The 17,554-nt window shown below is 35.8% G+C and overlaps 1 protein-coding gene across 1 annotated transcript in view; it reads right to left on the bottom strand.

The window, feature by feature from the left end:
* The window catches only part of LOC145695071 (putative methylmalonate-semialdehyde/malonate-semialdehyde dehydrogenase [acylating], mitochondrial), a 54,394-nt gene extending 37,355 nt beyond the window's left edge, over positions 1 to 17,039 (bottom strand). The window contains exons 1-4 of the mRNA XM_081771917.1: positions 16,763 to 17,039; positions 5,745 to 5,888; positions 2,365 to 2,514; positions 1,610 to 1,688 (exon numbers count right to left, since the gene is read on the bottom strand). Coding sequence (XP_081628043.1) covers positions 1,610 to 1,688; positions 2,365 to 2,514; positions 5,745 to 5,888; positions 16,763 to 16,798 — 409 coding nt within the window. The 5' untranslated portion in view covers positions 16,799 to 17,039. The remainder of the gene's footprint in view (positions 1 to 1,609; positions 1,689 to 2,364; positions 2,515 to 5,744; positions 5,889 to 16,762) is intronic.
* Positions 17,040 to 17,554: the final 515 nt, after the last annotated feature.

The raw sequence follows: 17,554 nt of genomic DNA, 5'->3' as shown, positions 1-17,554 counted from the left end.
TTATTATTATTATTATTATTATTATTATTATTATTATTATTATTATTATTATTATTATTATTAATAATAATAAGAAGAAGAAGAAGAAGAAGGAGGAGGAGGAGAAGGAGGAGGAGGGGGAGGAAGAGGAAAAGCAACGAACGATATTGAATAATGACTTTTGAATGAGTATTATATGCATGTATGTAGAAAGCAACTATCGCTTGAGCTTCGCTAAGTTGAAGAATTCGGCTTCTTTCTTTCCTTACTGTTGTTTTTTAGTGTACCTTAATAATCTGCTCTGAGAATCTTAACTATTCAAACATTACTATGCTATAAATAAAATAATAGCAATAAGCCTGGTTTATCATACATATATAAACAAGAAAAACTTACTATGTCAATAATGTTAATTACTTGAAACAATACAAAAATAATTTACATTAATGAAGCTATGAAATAAATAAATAAAAAAAAACGCATTTAGCGCAAGTTGAGAGGTCGCTATACTGCCCACTATCACATTGGTCTAGGGATTTTATTACATCCAGGAACCAGACCATATTTTAAAAAATCAAAGGGCGAACGAGTATAGACACTATTAAATATGTCGAATACAAGCATCACTAAAATTGTTATGCATAAATTGTGATAAATTAATAACATTATTTTCTTCTAGTAGAAAAATTCTGGGGAGTGCCAGCTTTGCTTCTGGGGGCGGAGGCCCCTCTGGCCCCCTCTTGTTCCGCCTATGGTGACATAGCGAAACTTCATGAGAGATTAGAGCTTTTGACACTGTAATATGTCATCTTTATTAAAAAGGTGAGTTTATCGTTAGTTCCTCGAACATTACTGACGATTCCGCTCTTTCATCACGGTAGTGCCTTTTTTATTTTAAAATTATCGCTATAGCAGTGAGATTTATATCCTTGGTTTTCGAACAATGTCCATAATTTTTCTTCTTTCTCTCTCTCTCTCTCTCTGTGTGTGTGTGTGTGTTTTTGTTTGTTTGTTTGTTTGTTTGTTTTTGACGTTTATTCAATTATGATACAATTAAAATATTTTCAATAATACATAAATTAATCTTCATGTTACTCTGTTTTACAAATGATAGCAACTCTAATTTCCATGATATTTAAACTTCGAAATCTCTCATCCTTAGTATAAATCACAAAACTAATAACCGATAAATTCTGTTTTGAAGGAATACATGAATAGGATTTATAAAAAACAAAACGCAGGTGAACAGTTAGCGCTCCCTTTGACTGTGTGAAGTTTAAGTTTCAGATCTCGACGTCAGACATCTTAACTGAGGTTTTCCTAGATTTTATTTTCAGTTCCACCGCACGAATATTAGGATGGTATCTTTAAGCATAGGCCCTGGCCAACTTCCTTTCCATATGCCTTCTCTGTTTCAATGTTACTCTTTTCTAGCAAAAAAATGGCTTCACAGATAAATTTTAAAGGTAAGAGACAACATTTCCTGATTTTTGAACAAGTGAATGGAGAAATCATCATGTCCATCTTAACTCTGAGTTCATTTTCTTTATATTGAGACGTTATCTTTACATAATATATATATCTGAACAAACTTTACGAGTAAATCATACAAGTAATTAAAATTACTTACGTAAACCACGTAAAACATCACCCTCAGCGTCAACTAACGTTTTCCCTTGTTCAATGGTAATATTTTTTGCCAGTTCACTCTACGGAATAGACACATAAAAATAACATATTAACCACGATTTATAGATATCAAACTTAAGTAAAATATAAGATCTGAGGTAAATATAAAAACTATTTTTCATGAAAGCATGAAATTGAATCTCACCAATTAACACCAAAAATCCACTCCGTCTTAAGTTACTTACATCCTATATATGTTCATGTAATGTCTGCAATAAATTTTTCATTTCATTTTCTGTTATATTAAAGAAAAACAGTTTAGCACGATGTCTTGTCACCAAAACCAGCTAACGCACCTAGTTATCGCAATTGACAACAATTACAGCTCTGAAAAGGATTATTTTTACGTATCTATTTATATTTAAAAAAAAAAAGATATAACAAGGAAGTTCTAACATTTAAAGTATAATTAATTTTAAACGTATCTGAAGAATTAACGTGGAATATACATATTCAATCACTGGACATACATTAAACAATTTTAAACTTGAACCTGACATAGACAGGTTTATTAATACAGAACACTGAAATTAATCTTTAAAAGACCTTACTATAATATACAGCACTTCTTTACAAGAGTGGTCATTTACCTGTCAAAACATTGATTCGTTAAATAGTAATATAAAAACTAGATATGAAAAATCCTCAAGAAGTACTTCTAAAAATATTTTAACAAAATATATAGACAATTCTCACCATATTTTGCCTGATAATATGTTGAAATCGGAACATAATTTGTTGTCTTGACATAATGGAAGTACGTGACCACGATTTGAAGGCTTCTTTGGCAGCCTCAACCGCTACATTCATCTCATCTCGAGTAGTTTTTGGAACTCGTGTAACTACCTGTATTAATAAATGAATGAAAAAATAAATTAAATAAATACAGTAGAATAACGACAATCATATAACGCTTAAATAAAGAAAACAACTTAGCACGATCGAATTTGTATTGACTTAAACAGTATCAATTTAAATATTACCTAAATACAATAATATCAAAATCGAAGAATTTGGATAGATTGGTATGTATCCACATAAATAAAAATGAATACAACGATGTTTGCTCGCAACTCCCCTTAGGCCGCTGCACCGATCCTGATAATTTTAGCACAAGGTAGTTACAATTCAAGTGCCGCTATTCACGGCGGTCTAGCGCAGGCTGTAATCGACGTATTACATTGAAATTTGGTAAATATGCTAACGAGAGCATGCGGAAGCGAATTACGCTGGAAATAATATTAGTTCCACTTTCCGCCACCAAGGAAAATTGTGATGCTGTACAGACGGTAATAGGTGAGTTTACACTTCATACACACGATCGCGTGAGAAGCAGCATGGCTATTGATCAGACAGAGACCGTGCACTGTTAGTAAAATTGGTTTATCAGAACGGGAGCAATTACAGTGTATCATTGAGGGAATATCGGCGTCTGAAAGGAATGAGAAGAGGACCGCTTTCAAGAAATGCCTTAAAGAAGATGGTACCGAAATTTGAGACAACGAATGAGTTGCGTGTGGCTCCAGAAAGAGGAGATCCCATTCCAACGGAGGTTGTTGACAAGGTTGCTGTGGCTGTTGTGCACCAAGTAGCACGTGCTCTATATTCCGCTACTGGAGCTCGGGCGTTGTCACGGGACTTGGCCATCCCATGGTCTACAGTAGGGAAAGTTCTTAGGGCCATTTCACATTGGTATCCTTATAGGATTCACGCACAGCAACTCAAATCCGAAGATCCGCCGCAACGCCTTGAGTTTGCCCTTCGTTTTTGGCAAGATGGAAGTGGATGACATGTCGCCATGGGGTATCCTGTGGACTGATAAGGCGCATTTTACACTACAAGGGGCAGTGAACATGCAAAATTGTCGGGTATGGGGCTCGGATAATCCGCATGGTGTGCAGGAACAGCCATTAAACTCTGCGTACATGACTGTTTCGGTGGACTCACAAGAACGTTCATTATTGGCTCGTTCTTCTTTGAGGATATGACCCTCCATGGAACTGTCACTTGTACCGTGACATCGGCACGTTACAGGGATCTATTAGTGCGACATGTGATTCCTGCGTTACAGGCACGAAACTGTTGAAGATGACTGTTTTCATACAAGACGGGGCAACACTGCATATCGGTCGCCACGTGAAACATTCACTGCTGACTGCATCATCCCCTAAGGCTTTCCAGATGCGTGGCCAGCAAGATCCCTCGATCTAAATCCCTGTGACTCCTGGTTGTGGGGATATCTGAAACCTCGGGAAATCAGGGAAATATTCAGTCGCTAGCGGATCTCAAGGAAGCATAAGGCGACATGTCGCAAACTAGATTTGCTCCATTTTGAGGCTACAACATGTTGTCGATGTGTCTTCTCATCATATGAAGCATGTTATGCTAATTGGTCATTTGTAACTGCAAATGTTATCATTCCCGTTGCACTTTTTGTTACCATTAAATTGAAATCAAGTTTCTCCTTCTGTTACCCTCACTCTGTTTCTAAAGTTGTTCTCCTTGTACCATTTGTTACAATCGCCTCCCCTTCATCTTGTTTGCATTACGTTAATTTCACGTGTTTGATTTCTTTGACCTAGATAATTGTCTTATCCATATATTCTGGACCATTTGCACGTGCGTATTACCTGTACAACGCCACATTTTCCCTTGGTGGCGGAAAGTGGAAATAATATTTTTTTCCATCGTAACTCACTGGTCTCATTAGAATATTTACCAAATTTCAATGTAACACATTGATTACAGTCTGCGCTGGACCACCGTGAATAGCGGCACTTTAATTGTAACTACCCTGTATATGAGTGGACCCTGATCTAACTTAGCTTTTCAGGCCAGAATCAAAAGGGGAGAAAGGGTGAGGGGTGCGACATGTAAAAATAATCGAAAACGACCGATATTAATGTCCAACACACAAATTTCGGAGTCGCTGAGATGAATAGGAATACTTCCGATGCCGTTTCAGTTCAAATTCATCCTCCATGCGTATCGTAAGAGAAGAAAAGCGTTGAATTCCCATAAACCTATTCTCCCCGTGCGAAAACGTATATTTCGGCTAATCATAAAATATCTTTCATGTCTTAAATTTCATTAGTATTTGCAAGTGGATACTATCTAACTCAATGTAATAATGTTATGAACCTGAATATTTAGAAGTCCCTCGATCAGTTGGACGGCTGGAGTTTTAAATCCCTTCTGAGCAGCAGAACTACATAAGATATGGATCTAAAGTTTAACGTAGGCTCCAAATACGTATTCTACTGAAGATCGGATCCAGATTACATTTTGCTATTTCTTTTCAATTTCTAATTTAATTGTCACCATGGATTCAAAACAAAATACTTTTGAAGTTAGTTATCCTCTGGACTTAAGTACAAAGATACACGCCAAAAAAAGAGAATTGTACCCATATAAAAATACTGGCACAACAACTTACACCTTATTATTTTTATTTATTTATTTATTTATTTATTTAGAGCTCCTCCCTGGCTAAGCGGTTAGCATACGCGCCTTTGGCGCGGGAGACCCGGGTTCGATTCCCGGCGGGAGCTCATGTGGTTCGGATTCCACGTTAATCAGTAGGTCCACGTCTCATCTAGCCTCGCTGCTGAAAGGGACGCTAAACTGAAATTCAATTCAAAAATTATTTATTTATTTATTTATATCTTTAACACTCACAAAAACCATACAAAAGCCACAGATACTATGGATCAGACCCCTCCATGAAATTCTCAAGTTTACACCTCCAGCTTAATTTCCTAAAAGTCTTTTTAGTTTTATTTGCTTTTGACAATAACCCCTCCCGAATTTCTTCCTTATTAAGGCAGCAAGAGAGTACCTTCACGCTCTACGTCCTCACAAATAGAAATTAAATCTTGTTCTAATGTGTATTTCCCTTCGTTAACAGAATAGACACGATCGATTATTACAACACTACATCTCTTACGAAAACACACACATTTTTATCGAGAATAGATAGCATAACAGAGACAAAAATGAGCAGGAAATTATTATTACACACACATATATATATAATGCACATTTTTATACCATATAAATTTCGAAATATTATTTACCTCATTGGTAGCTGGATTATGTAAATCAATCCATTCCGTCGTTTTAGATTCAACGAATTTTCCATTGATGAAGAGTTTTGTAGTTGGGACAGACGTGCTTTGATAACGGAGACTTCCATGTAAGCATAAACCGGCTCTGATATGCTGCAAAAAATTACACGATTCACTCTCTTACCAATAACGTAAATACACACTCATGTCCTGTACACATACACCACATACACAAATAAAAAATAAAAATAAAAAATAGACAAGGGGGGAAAAAAGGAAAGAAAGAAAATGTGATTACATGTTTGAATCAAAATGCTATTAGAATGAATTTACAATCTTATGAATCAATTTGTATTCGAGATAATTGTTTTAAAATATGATTAGTAATTCACAATACATTCATTAGGATTGCAAATCAAATTTATTTATTTATTTATTTACAAAGATCATACAGCTGGGACAGTCATTTAAGACTAGACTTCAACATAGGGGAAGAAGAAAAAGGGGAAAAATATATAAAAACACTACCAAATATCATACAATATAGTACACCTGAAGAACCGTAAATCAAATGCAAAATGCTCAAATTTGGATAGCAGAACTTAAACCAAAGAATTTTCATTATAAGTTATGTGTAAATTTGAAGTAATTTTATTAAATCGAAGCGATAATCTATACAATAATGATAAGTTAACTAAGCTAAGTTTTTGGATGTTGTGGGAAAAAGATGTATTGCGTGTTATATAGGCAAGCATATTGAGGGTCCTCAACGCTGAAAACAAAATGCATATGAAAACTTTATTTCTATACAGTTAAATTATAAAGTTGTAAATTCTTTACAGTCCATAGCCTGATTATTAGGTGTTGTCTATTTTGAAATAAAACTTTCGTTCAGCCTCTGTAAATTGAACACAGAGAACCAAACTGTCAATTCTACAATATAAGGGAAAGGAAGGCACGGTAGCTGGCCTCTACCAATATGTTAAAGGTACAAGTTTGAATTTACCTCTATCAGAAGTTTTCTTGGACTTCGCCTGTTTCTACTACTGTATAATTTTGCCAAGTGTTAATCTTATATATATATATATATATTTAAAAAAAATGCAATCCTACATGTGGAATGGAATCAACCTTTCAACATTTTTATGCTCCTGAGAGAAATGAAATGAAATGAAATCTTTGAGTTTTACGTCCCACGGTTATGCCGGTTAGGCTAGAGAAGACAGTGATGATGAGAGATGAGTGAAATGGTGGAATGAAGAAAGTGGGAGGAAACGGAAGAACCCCGAGAAAACCCATGCACACTGTGTTCTCTTCTCTACTTCTATGATCTCTGCTCCTTCTCACCCTATTCTGTGGTTTGTCTCTTTCTGATGTTTATATATCGCATTGTTATCCCTTTTCAATCTTACATCATCCTTGAAGATAAAGAGAATGCTTCGGAAGGCAGGAATAAGGACGCACAGGAAAGGAGAAAGAAAATAATTGAACTGATTAGGAAAACCAAGAGAAAAGCAATAGCGGACAAAGACGAAAAGGGGGTAATATATAGAGTAGGATGCGCGGAGTGTAACAAAATTTACATAGGAGAAACAAAGAAGAAGATGGAAGAAAGGATAAAACAGCACAAGGATGATGTAAGATTGAAAAGGGATAACAATGCGATATATAAACATCAGAAAAAGACAAACCACAGAATAGGGTGGGAAGAAGCAGAGGTCATAGAAGTAGAGAAGAGAACTTTGGTGAGAAAATGGAAAGAAGCCAGGGAGATTATGAAGGCAGGAGACAAGGTGATGAATTGGAATGCAGGATTCGATAAATAAAGAGCGGGAGAAGATTCTGCTTAAAGAAGAAAAAATAAAAAGGAAGAAGAAAGAAAGAGAACAAACTAACAAGAAAAATAAGGATAATGAAAGGCAGAATGTATCCAGCGAAAAAAGTAAACTTTTAATTTGACATGTGTGCAGCTAAAAAGTGAAAGTGAAAATCACATAAGTGTTACTTTTTAATGAAGGGACGGAGTCTAATTAAAAGTTTATCTCTGGAGAGTATATATACGAGGTGACCAAATCCCACACAGCCACAAGGAGTGGAAGTCTGATGAAGATACAGTTATTGTGTCGAAACTGTTACGTGATTGTGTGTTTTGTTACCTATTATCATATAGCCTTGCTCAGTGTATTATTGTGTTTTAGCATTAAAATACAAAAAACTACGATACTATACGCTTTCATAGTATAAAAGCATGTTATACTATTATGTTGATGATACTTCTTAAATAAAACACTCTATTAAAAACAATCGAATGCGAGAAGCAAAAGAGAAAATCGCGCTCGATGTACTAGATTGAATTTAAAACAAAAATCGTCAGGAATAGGATGGAAATATAAATATCATAGTTAAACAAAGCTTTTGCACTGGTATTCATTGATCAAAGCAACACGAATTTGGATAGAGACAAAGCTGATTTTTTTCTCCATTCTTTCTCCCCCCCCCCGTTTCTTTTGTGATCGCAGAGTAGTAAGAGAAAATTAATTTTTTCGCATGATCGATCCCCCCCGTTTCTTTTGTGATCGCAGAGTAGTAAGAGAAAATTAATTTTTTCGCAGGATCGATCCCCCCCCGTTTCTTTTGTGATCGCAGAGTAGTAAGAGAAAATTAATTTTTTCGCAGGATCGATATGTTTGAAGAGCGGCTCACGAAAGGAACATAATATCGTCGTATGAGAACCAGGGGAATGTAACTCCATTTTCGTAGGTTTACAGGAAAATGTTCTTTTAATAAGATGGTACACACATTGTTGCATAGCAGACAAGGCATGACAAAGTCAGGTTCACTAACACTCAAATGACACCAAGTGGGGCTTTCAGAATTATGTATATAATCCAAGAAAACAAAATGCTTCTTGGAGTTACGTTCCATTGGTTCTCATGCGATGATATGGTCACTTTACCACTGAAGTCACGGCCCGATTAAATAAACAAACACATATAAATGAAACAAAAGTATTATATGCCTTGAAGCACAAGGTATACTCTAATGAATAGATTAAGCATAGGGTATACGGCGTATACCCTCGACTAAAGCCCACATGCGCTTCACTCATATACCCTGAGATTTGGGATAATGCCATCTCATATGCAACAGGCTCAATACTTTGTAGGCTACTTGATATATATCTTAATTTTTAAGCATACTGTGCCTTTTGTCTCATTTACCCTATCTTGTGAAACAATGTTAACCCTTCTCCTTATGGCTTTTCAATAGTACATAATTATTTTGGTTACTTTTTGACCTTTAAGGTCATGTTTCAGAGTAACTTTCGTACGAACAGAAAAGGATCATTTTCATGAAACAAGGTTTGTGAAAATGAAATCTTTTTTTCTTTTAATTTAATGCCCTTCAGACTAAGGGAGAAGGATGATTATAATAAAAGTGAATGATTTTGAAAGAAATGGTGCAATGGGAATGTAGAAAGAATTGGCAGGCAGAACCCCCAGAAAACAAACGGACACAATGTTGTCCACCACAAACTCAAATGGTTTGGAATCGAACCAGGGATTCCTCGCATCAGAGAAGAGGGCTCTACTATTGAACTACCGTATTTTCAAAACAATATTTGTACGTTTCTAAAAGATTTAAAATTATTCCTGCTGGCTAGGATTTAAATTGATGAAGCGTAAAGATAATAAAATCTCCAATTGGAATACAAAAAATCGAACGCTTCCACAATGCACAGCATTACTAGTTTACGTCACTTTTTACATGTAAGGACTGAACTACCTCTTATTTTGATTTATTTTCTGCATGTGTAAACAAAATAATATGTCAAATACATAGACAAATGGAATAAAAACAAACAAGTTAAACGTAAGCAGCAACTTGAGTAAAAAATCAATGTTTTCAGTAAAATCAAATATTTAGAAGAGGTGTTAGGTTCATAAGTGAAAAAAACAGGTGCTAAAACAATATGAATTAAGGTCAAACTCAATAATCAATGAAAAATCAATCATCAAGCGAAAGAAAAACAATACTCATTATATATGTCATTTCAGTTGTGTATATTAATTCGTGTTTTTTAACATTGCTTATGCCCCTTAGTTTTAAAGAAATAAGTATATGAGAAGAAACAAAATATATTTATTTCTTAGAATTTGTCTGGGACTGAAGTTGCTACCATAAATCTTTAAGCAAAGCGCTAAGGCAGGAAGATGGAGAGATTCTATCATACGTTAAAAGAATTGTGGTGTTTAGATGCGGAAATTTCTTTAACTTACAATAGGATTGATAGGAAAAAATACTGCCACTTTTCTGGATGGATTATATTTTAAATCTCACGCTGTGAGAATTTTCTATTTTCTCTCTCTTTCTTTCTGCTGGGAGATGATGGAAGAAAACATAAAACTTGACAAAGGCGACAGAGATTTCACTTAAAAAAAAAAAAGGCCTCTTTTCTAACATGTCACCAAATTATCACCCTCCATCCTCCCTTAGTTGTAGCTTGCGACCGAAAATTAGGTTGACAATTGATATACAATGAAAAAATCGAACCCGGGGCTCAGGCGTACCGCGGTTATTCTTTTCATTTATCACATATAATAGCCGAACATTTCTTTAGAAACAGGAGAGTACATTTCTTGAAAATGGAAACATTCATTCACAATTTGTTATTTGTGCAAAAATAAATGGAGTATGCCTATCCTTTAGATTTCAAACCCTCTACATTGGCTCACGCTCCGCTGATCCTAAGTTGTCTACCTCAAACATTCCTTATAGGGCTATTCCTCTTTTCTGTTTTACTTTGGTACAATGATACAGATTAACTTTCCATACTGTTCTAGTCTGTATAGCTCTTTGTACTATTAGAAAATGAAACAAGTAGGTATAGCAGAATTTTACCCAATTCCAATCTACTTTGTTTCCAGATCCCTGGAGTAGTACGAAACGCTCTATGGAAAAAGAAATAACGTCATTAATTCAACCTTCGATAGGACATCAAGATGAGGGAAGTTTGACGGCAATTAGAGACTTCTATGGTCAATCCGTCTTATACCTAGGGCAATATAAAGATGATGGTGCATCGACTTGAACATTACTGCAACGAGGAAGTGCGCGGTGTCATTCGTTTTTATGGGCCAAGAGACAGAAACCATCTGACATTCATCGAAAATTGGATGTGGTCTATGGAGAGGGTGTTAAGAGCTATAGGGTACATTCACAAATGGTAGGACTGTGACAGAAGTTGCAGATCAGCAGCGTCCATCACCGACAGAAATGTATGTGACATCGATGCGATGATTCGACCTAGAATGCACTGCTCCACACAAACACTTGTTTCTGCAACATAACACACTTCACTCCATAGATCTCCACCAATTCTCGATGAATGTCAGATGGTTTCTGTTCCTTGACCCATAAAAAACGAATAACACAGCGCACCTCCTTCCTGGAGTAATGTTCCAGACGATGCGCCATCTTTAAATTGCTCCAGGTGCCAGATGGGTACACGTAGAAGGCTGTAATTGCGGTCAGAATTTCCTCATCTTGGTGTCTGCAACATACAAAAAAATACGAAAAACCAGTTCAGTAACAGGTCAAGTGCAATTATGATGGAAAAAATGAACCCGAGGTCTTCTCTAGTTTCTTGCACATTCTTATTCAATCAACTCTTCCATAATCATTTACTTGCATTAATCATCTGTCTGCTTTAGCGTAAACGGCATAAACGATGGCCGTTAAATTAAAGATTCAATTTTTTACTCAATTAATATCACTTCTTCATTAACTAGGCACCAAGTTCTGCCACTTTTGCAGTTAGTTTGATGGACAAACGAGGAATACAAAATGTGAAATAATACAAAAAAAAAAAAAAAAAAAAAAAAAAATGTCCAGGTGCAGAATAGCTTGTCAAATTAAAAAACAAAAAAAACTTTCCATTTTCTTGCTTGAAATAGTTCCCTAAGCCGTTTTGGAGTGTCGTTACTCTGGTGCTTGGGCAAAAATTGCGTACAGATGGATGATATGCGTGCAAACTGATGTGCTTCTCCTTAAGAGTATAAACACACGTCCTGACGTACGGCATACGAACGAATGTGCAAATAACACAAACCATTTTTAGCTAGGTGGCCACTAAAAGAAAAAATGCTATGTAACAGTCAGGGGAATAACAGCCACGGAGCATGCGCGTCAGCATCGCATAAACGCTGATAGTGAAAAAAAAAAAAAACTTGATTTCCCATAAACTTACATACCTTTAGAAGTAAACGCAGAAAAAACTACATACATGGAAGTTTGCCAGAATCGTAATACTGGAAATTATGGATGTGCCAAAATATCAAATAATACTGTCGACAATGTAGATATTTTCAAATATCTAGGGTGAATAATAACATATCACAATCATATTCTCAAAGAAATTAAATACTGACTGAAAGCTGGGAATATATGTTATTATTCAGAATCTTTTGTCTGAATAATAGCATTGTCTGGACAGAATTTCGCGACTTCTGTCGAGGAAAGAACGCAGACTGAAAGTATTTCAGAATAGAATTCAGAGACGAATATTAAGACCAAAAAGGAATGGGAATGGCGGAAACTTCATAACGAGGAACTCCGTAATTTATAGCGTTTACCAAACATTGTTAGGGTCATCAAGTCTAGTAGGCCCACGTGGGCAGGTCATGTAGTCAGAATGGAAAAAAAATGAAATCTTTCAGTTTAACGTCTCACGTTTATGCCCTTTAGTTTAAGGGAAACGATGATTAAAGCAAGTGGATGATTATGGAATGGAATGAGAATGTAGAAGGAAGCAGGAGTACTACGAGAAAACCCATAAGACACGATGTTGTCCACCACAAACTTAATTGGCTGGGGATCGAACCAGGGACCTTACACATGAGGTAACCGCTCTACCACTGAACCACCCTACCCCCCGCCAGAATGGAAGAAAGTAGGAACTCTTTCAAAGTCTTAACTGGAAATCCAATCAGAAAACGACCATTAGGAAGACTTAGGCGAAGATGGGAGGACAATATTACGATGAATCTCGCAGAAACAGGAATAGAAAGTAAAAACTGGATTTAGTTGGCTAAGAAATCAATGGAAAGCTTTTGTGCACGCGGCATTGAACCTCTGGGGTCCAAAGGCAATAGAGTTAGTTAGTTAGTCGTATAAATTAACATTGGTTAGAGCACTTCTAACGGTTTCACACTAGTAACTGTATACTTGTAAACATAAAATACGGATTTCTTACATCCTACAGAAATACCCTGACGGTGAAAATTAATGTTACACAATCGTCTTTGATATGCATTCATTCACTTTAACCCTAGTAATGGTTTGACACTGGCAAGATTACACAAGATACTGGTTCCCTACAAATGCTCCGACAATTGAAATTACTATCCTAGACAATCTTCTTTCATATGCACTCACTCATTTTAACCGTAAAATTTATGTGATGGGCAATTCTACACTAGTAGTGAAAAGATTTTTTTTTAAAAAAAAAAGAAAAGAAAAGAAATATCCAGTCACAACTAATAAATCACATTCATTTACGAGCACTTGTATCATTCTTGTCGAGTCCCTTAATTGTTTCTTAGCACTACTACCGGAAACCTGATTAATGCAAACTAGCTTACAGTGATAAATTCACTAATGTTCGTTCAAATATTTCAAGTTGGTTTTCGCAATCTTTTGCCTCCACTACATGAGGCATAGTCAAAAAATTACTGTTAGTAAACTATTGGGTGAAAACTCTCCAAGCTATGGAGACTTCACCAGTTATAATACCTTGGTAATGTTTAGACAAGTAAAATGTAGTATAATCTTCGGTGCTGCTGCAGTTTTTGCACACCACGTTTCGGATGATTAGAGCTAAAATGTAATACTTTACATGAAAAGACATATTTGTAAGGAACAAACTTCTGCACGAGACAAAATAATATACCTGTATTTTAGGTTTACAATTGTAGAGTTACCACTGTAAAATCCTTACAAGTGCTTTACGACAGATAAAATAAGTGTGCGCATATGAAAGATTACTCTATTTGACACCATTTTCTACCGGTGGTGTATTTCTGCTCGGTGTATAGAAGCTGTATGTTATGTTTACGAGTGGAGCGTTACTAGTACGAAACAATCATAAGTAATGTTGAAATTCGTATCATTCACGAAATCCACATCTGTTCATTACCCTCTCTTAGGCGTATACCTACCACCCCTGACGCAGCCGATTGCTTGGGATGTACCTTCAATCGGGCCCACCAGCTTCGCCCAGCCTAACTCGATTACATAGCATTCGTGATTTTAAACGGCCACATACCACACATTGGCTTGTGTTTATGTCATACATCCGGAAGTAGATTTTATAAGCAAAGCGTAAATCAATTGTAGGGTTTACTGGAGCAGACGGTCCTACAAATAGATAATTTATCGATAAAATACGATTTGAAACATTTTTCGTGAAGGATGAGAGTGTGAATATGTGATTACTGTCAGTGCACAGCACATTGAAATGAATGTTAAGTGATACTCGTTTATGTGCATACCGCCCGTGACTGAGGCGCCTGCTCCCTACGGACGCACCCACTCACTACCAATGGCCCCCTGCCGCGCTACTGCCCTAACATGGTTCGATAGCATTATTGTTTTTATTGGCCACCTAGCACAAATTGGTTCGTTTTATGCACTGTAGTTTTCATTCCATGCGTCCACATTATCTTCATACTGACACCACCAAAAATCAATCTGCACGTAGTAATGGAGCTCCTCATTCAGTGGATGCTCTGCTAAAAGAAATAAAATAGCACTAAAATAACCTGAAAATGTGTCAAAATTTGATAGAACCATCTGCTCGAGTAATGTCGAATCCTAATTTGTCAACAATTACTTCTGGTCTCCCCCTTGAATTTTGGCTATGTCAAATGAGATATTTTCATGTCGTCCAGCACAAATATTTTAAGGGACAACGAGAAGAAAATAATGAAAGAATTATATTTTTTCAACAATTATGTCAAGCGGTGTGCCAAAAGAAAAGCTGCACGGAATTATCAAAATTGTCCCAAAATTCCAATCTATTTTTGGTGGTCCTCCTAAATAAACACGTATATTACGGGCTATTATTTAGTGATAATGTACATAGATTAAATGTCATACAGAAATTGCATGGCATTTAGCTTGGAATTACTCAAGCAGACAGCTCTATCAAATTTTTACACATTTATTGCATTTTCCGATTTCTTCTTGCAGAGCATGCACTATATGAGGAGCTAATACACAAACCACGAACCAACTTGAGCCAGGTGGCCACTAAAGGCACGAATGCTATCTAACCCAGCAGAGGGCAGGAGCGCAGCAGGAGGGCCCTAGGAAATGGAGGGGTTGCGCCCGTAGGGAGCAGGCGCGTCAGCGACGGGGGGCATAAACAAGGATACTGGAAAAATACATAAAATATCCGCAATAATTTTCACCTTCAAAAATACTCAAATAATCGTAATAACTCTTACTTTCAAAATGGCTTCACTGGTTTCCCGGGTACAAATGCCCCCTGCGAGGGAGTATTTCGTCTGTTTTGAATTTTTACTTCTTTTTCACACTTCGCATAGCTGATTTTACGTTTCAACATACCATGACGCTCCAAAAACTTTATAATATAACGCTGTTTACAAGAAAATTCTTTGTAATAAAATCGTATGTTTACATTATATACATCGCAAATGTCCATTGCTAACACGAACGGAACATTCCCTCCGATTATTTCCACCTTTTTCGCATTCTTGTATTCTTACGCCTTCACGTTCACTCCCATTCAAAATGTATTTCAATATGATATCTGATGAAAGAAATTACTTATATTCAATTTCTACGAAAAGTGTTTGACATTGTATTTTACCTATAAATTTTGTTTTTGGTAGAGCCGTCTGCTCGAGTGAACCCTTTAGTTTCTCCCTCAACTCATTTCATGGTACCAGAATCGAGTACCTTTTGTAAGTAATTTTGGAAATGTGATAAAGGTAGGAAAAAATGGGTTCTCCCTTCGCTCGCTCAGCTATATTTTTGCAGATTTTATATGTCTAAGATTATGATTGGGGGAAACACTTAATATCAGCCATTGATTTTTTTTAGGGTAATGTCGGACAGATGGGGGCCAAAACTAGTTTAAAAAAAAAAAATAATAAAATGTATACAGGAAATATCATTCCATGGTACGAAAAGGTAATTGAAGTGTGAGCAATGTATGATCGTAGTAATATCGAAAATCAGTATGCAATCGAGGGGTGGGAAATGTGATAGACTATATGCTCTTCGCGGAATAATACGTAAGGGTGTACGAATACATATATTGAAGTTTGACTGTTTTAAGGTATGGAGGGATCCTGTATCGGGTGATATTTCAATTCTGAACCTAACCTAACCTATGGCGGATCCTGTATCGGATGCGATATTTCAATTCTGAACCTAACCTGGCATAACGTAATCTAACCTGGCGTATCCTAATGTAACATAAGCAAAAGTAACCTTAGTTTTTAAAAAAGTGCTGGAAATTACCAGGAAATAACTTTTGGTAATAATTGCTGGCCTCCATCTGTCCGACATAGTCCATTTTTTAAAACCGTAATTATGTTCATTCTGGCATAGTAAATCTACATTGTCGGTTTGTAAGTCCTTGTACTTACGTTTAAATTAGGAACAGATTAAAATGACCTTGCTATACGACTCACTAGGTCATCCTTATAAACTATATGATCTCATCCTTAAAATACGTAACTACATTGTCATTACTTTAAAGAATCTCAATAGCATTATGCATTTCTGAAATACTATCGTATATCATGCACGAATGTGTTTAGCTCTTGCACTAGATATACATATGTGCTTGTTTGAATTAACTACACTATAACTTTCAAAATATGTCAGTCAAGTATAATAATTTATTAGGATTCACCAGAAATCGTGATATTCGTGACATGCAATTTATAATTTAAAATATTCTAAATAACAAACGATGACAATAGCAAACATACCGGTAATTTCAGTCCATATGCTACTTTTGCTGCCATGTTGACTTCTGGTAACTTGCTAGCGATGCACTGTTCTTACTTCTTGCCAATACAAAGTTATAGGAAGGTGGGGTGACAAATTATTTACTTCTTACTGATTCCTTCAGATGACGTCTTCATTAAATTCACAATCGTATAAAAATATACTGCATATATAAATATGTTATTAATTCGTTGACCGTAGTAACAACTTTTTTTGTTTTTTCTTTGCTATCACGGCACTTTCGACATAAATTTTATCTCATTTGCAATCTTATCTCCTACGATAAGACTATTTACTTAACACAGAATTCCTATTACCATGTGCTTGGTGAGAATGTTTGGTCTATACCAAAAAGAAAAAAAAAAGTCTCAGTACAGCAAAATTTAGAGAGGAAATTGAATATCAAGCAGAACATATACTTTACTTGTTATTAACTTGAAAAGGAGACAAATTCACTCCGTTATTCTCGTTTACCATTTTTAGCGCGCAATGAAAGCTATAGGAAAACATTTTTTCTAAATGGGGGAAGGATTTATATTTATTTCTCATTGGGATAAATTAGCCCGTACAGTTTTAGTATACAGATCCATGGTTGTTTGTCTTTCAGTGACAATAATTCATTCGTTTTCATGTACGATCATCTGAACACCCTGTATAGGGGAGACCGGGACACATTTGCCAACTTTTTAAAATTGCATGTGGTATTTTATCTTAAATTTATTTAGAGGTAAACAGGATATCGTTATATTCCTTATACTTTATGAACGAAGTGG

The sequence above is a fragment of the Thermobia domestica genome, chromosome 9, assembly GCF_964235325.1.
Source record: "Thermobia domestica chromosome 9, izTheDome1.hap1.1, whole genome shotgun sequence".
Lineage (NCBI taxonomy): Eukaryota > Metazoa > Arthropoda > Insecta > Zygentoma > Lepismatidae > Thermobia > Thermobia domestica.
This window is presented reverse-complemented; position numbering and strand designations above follow the sequence as displayed.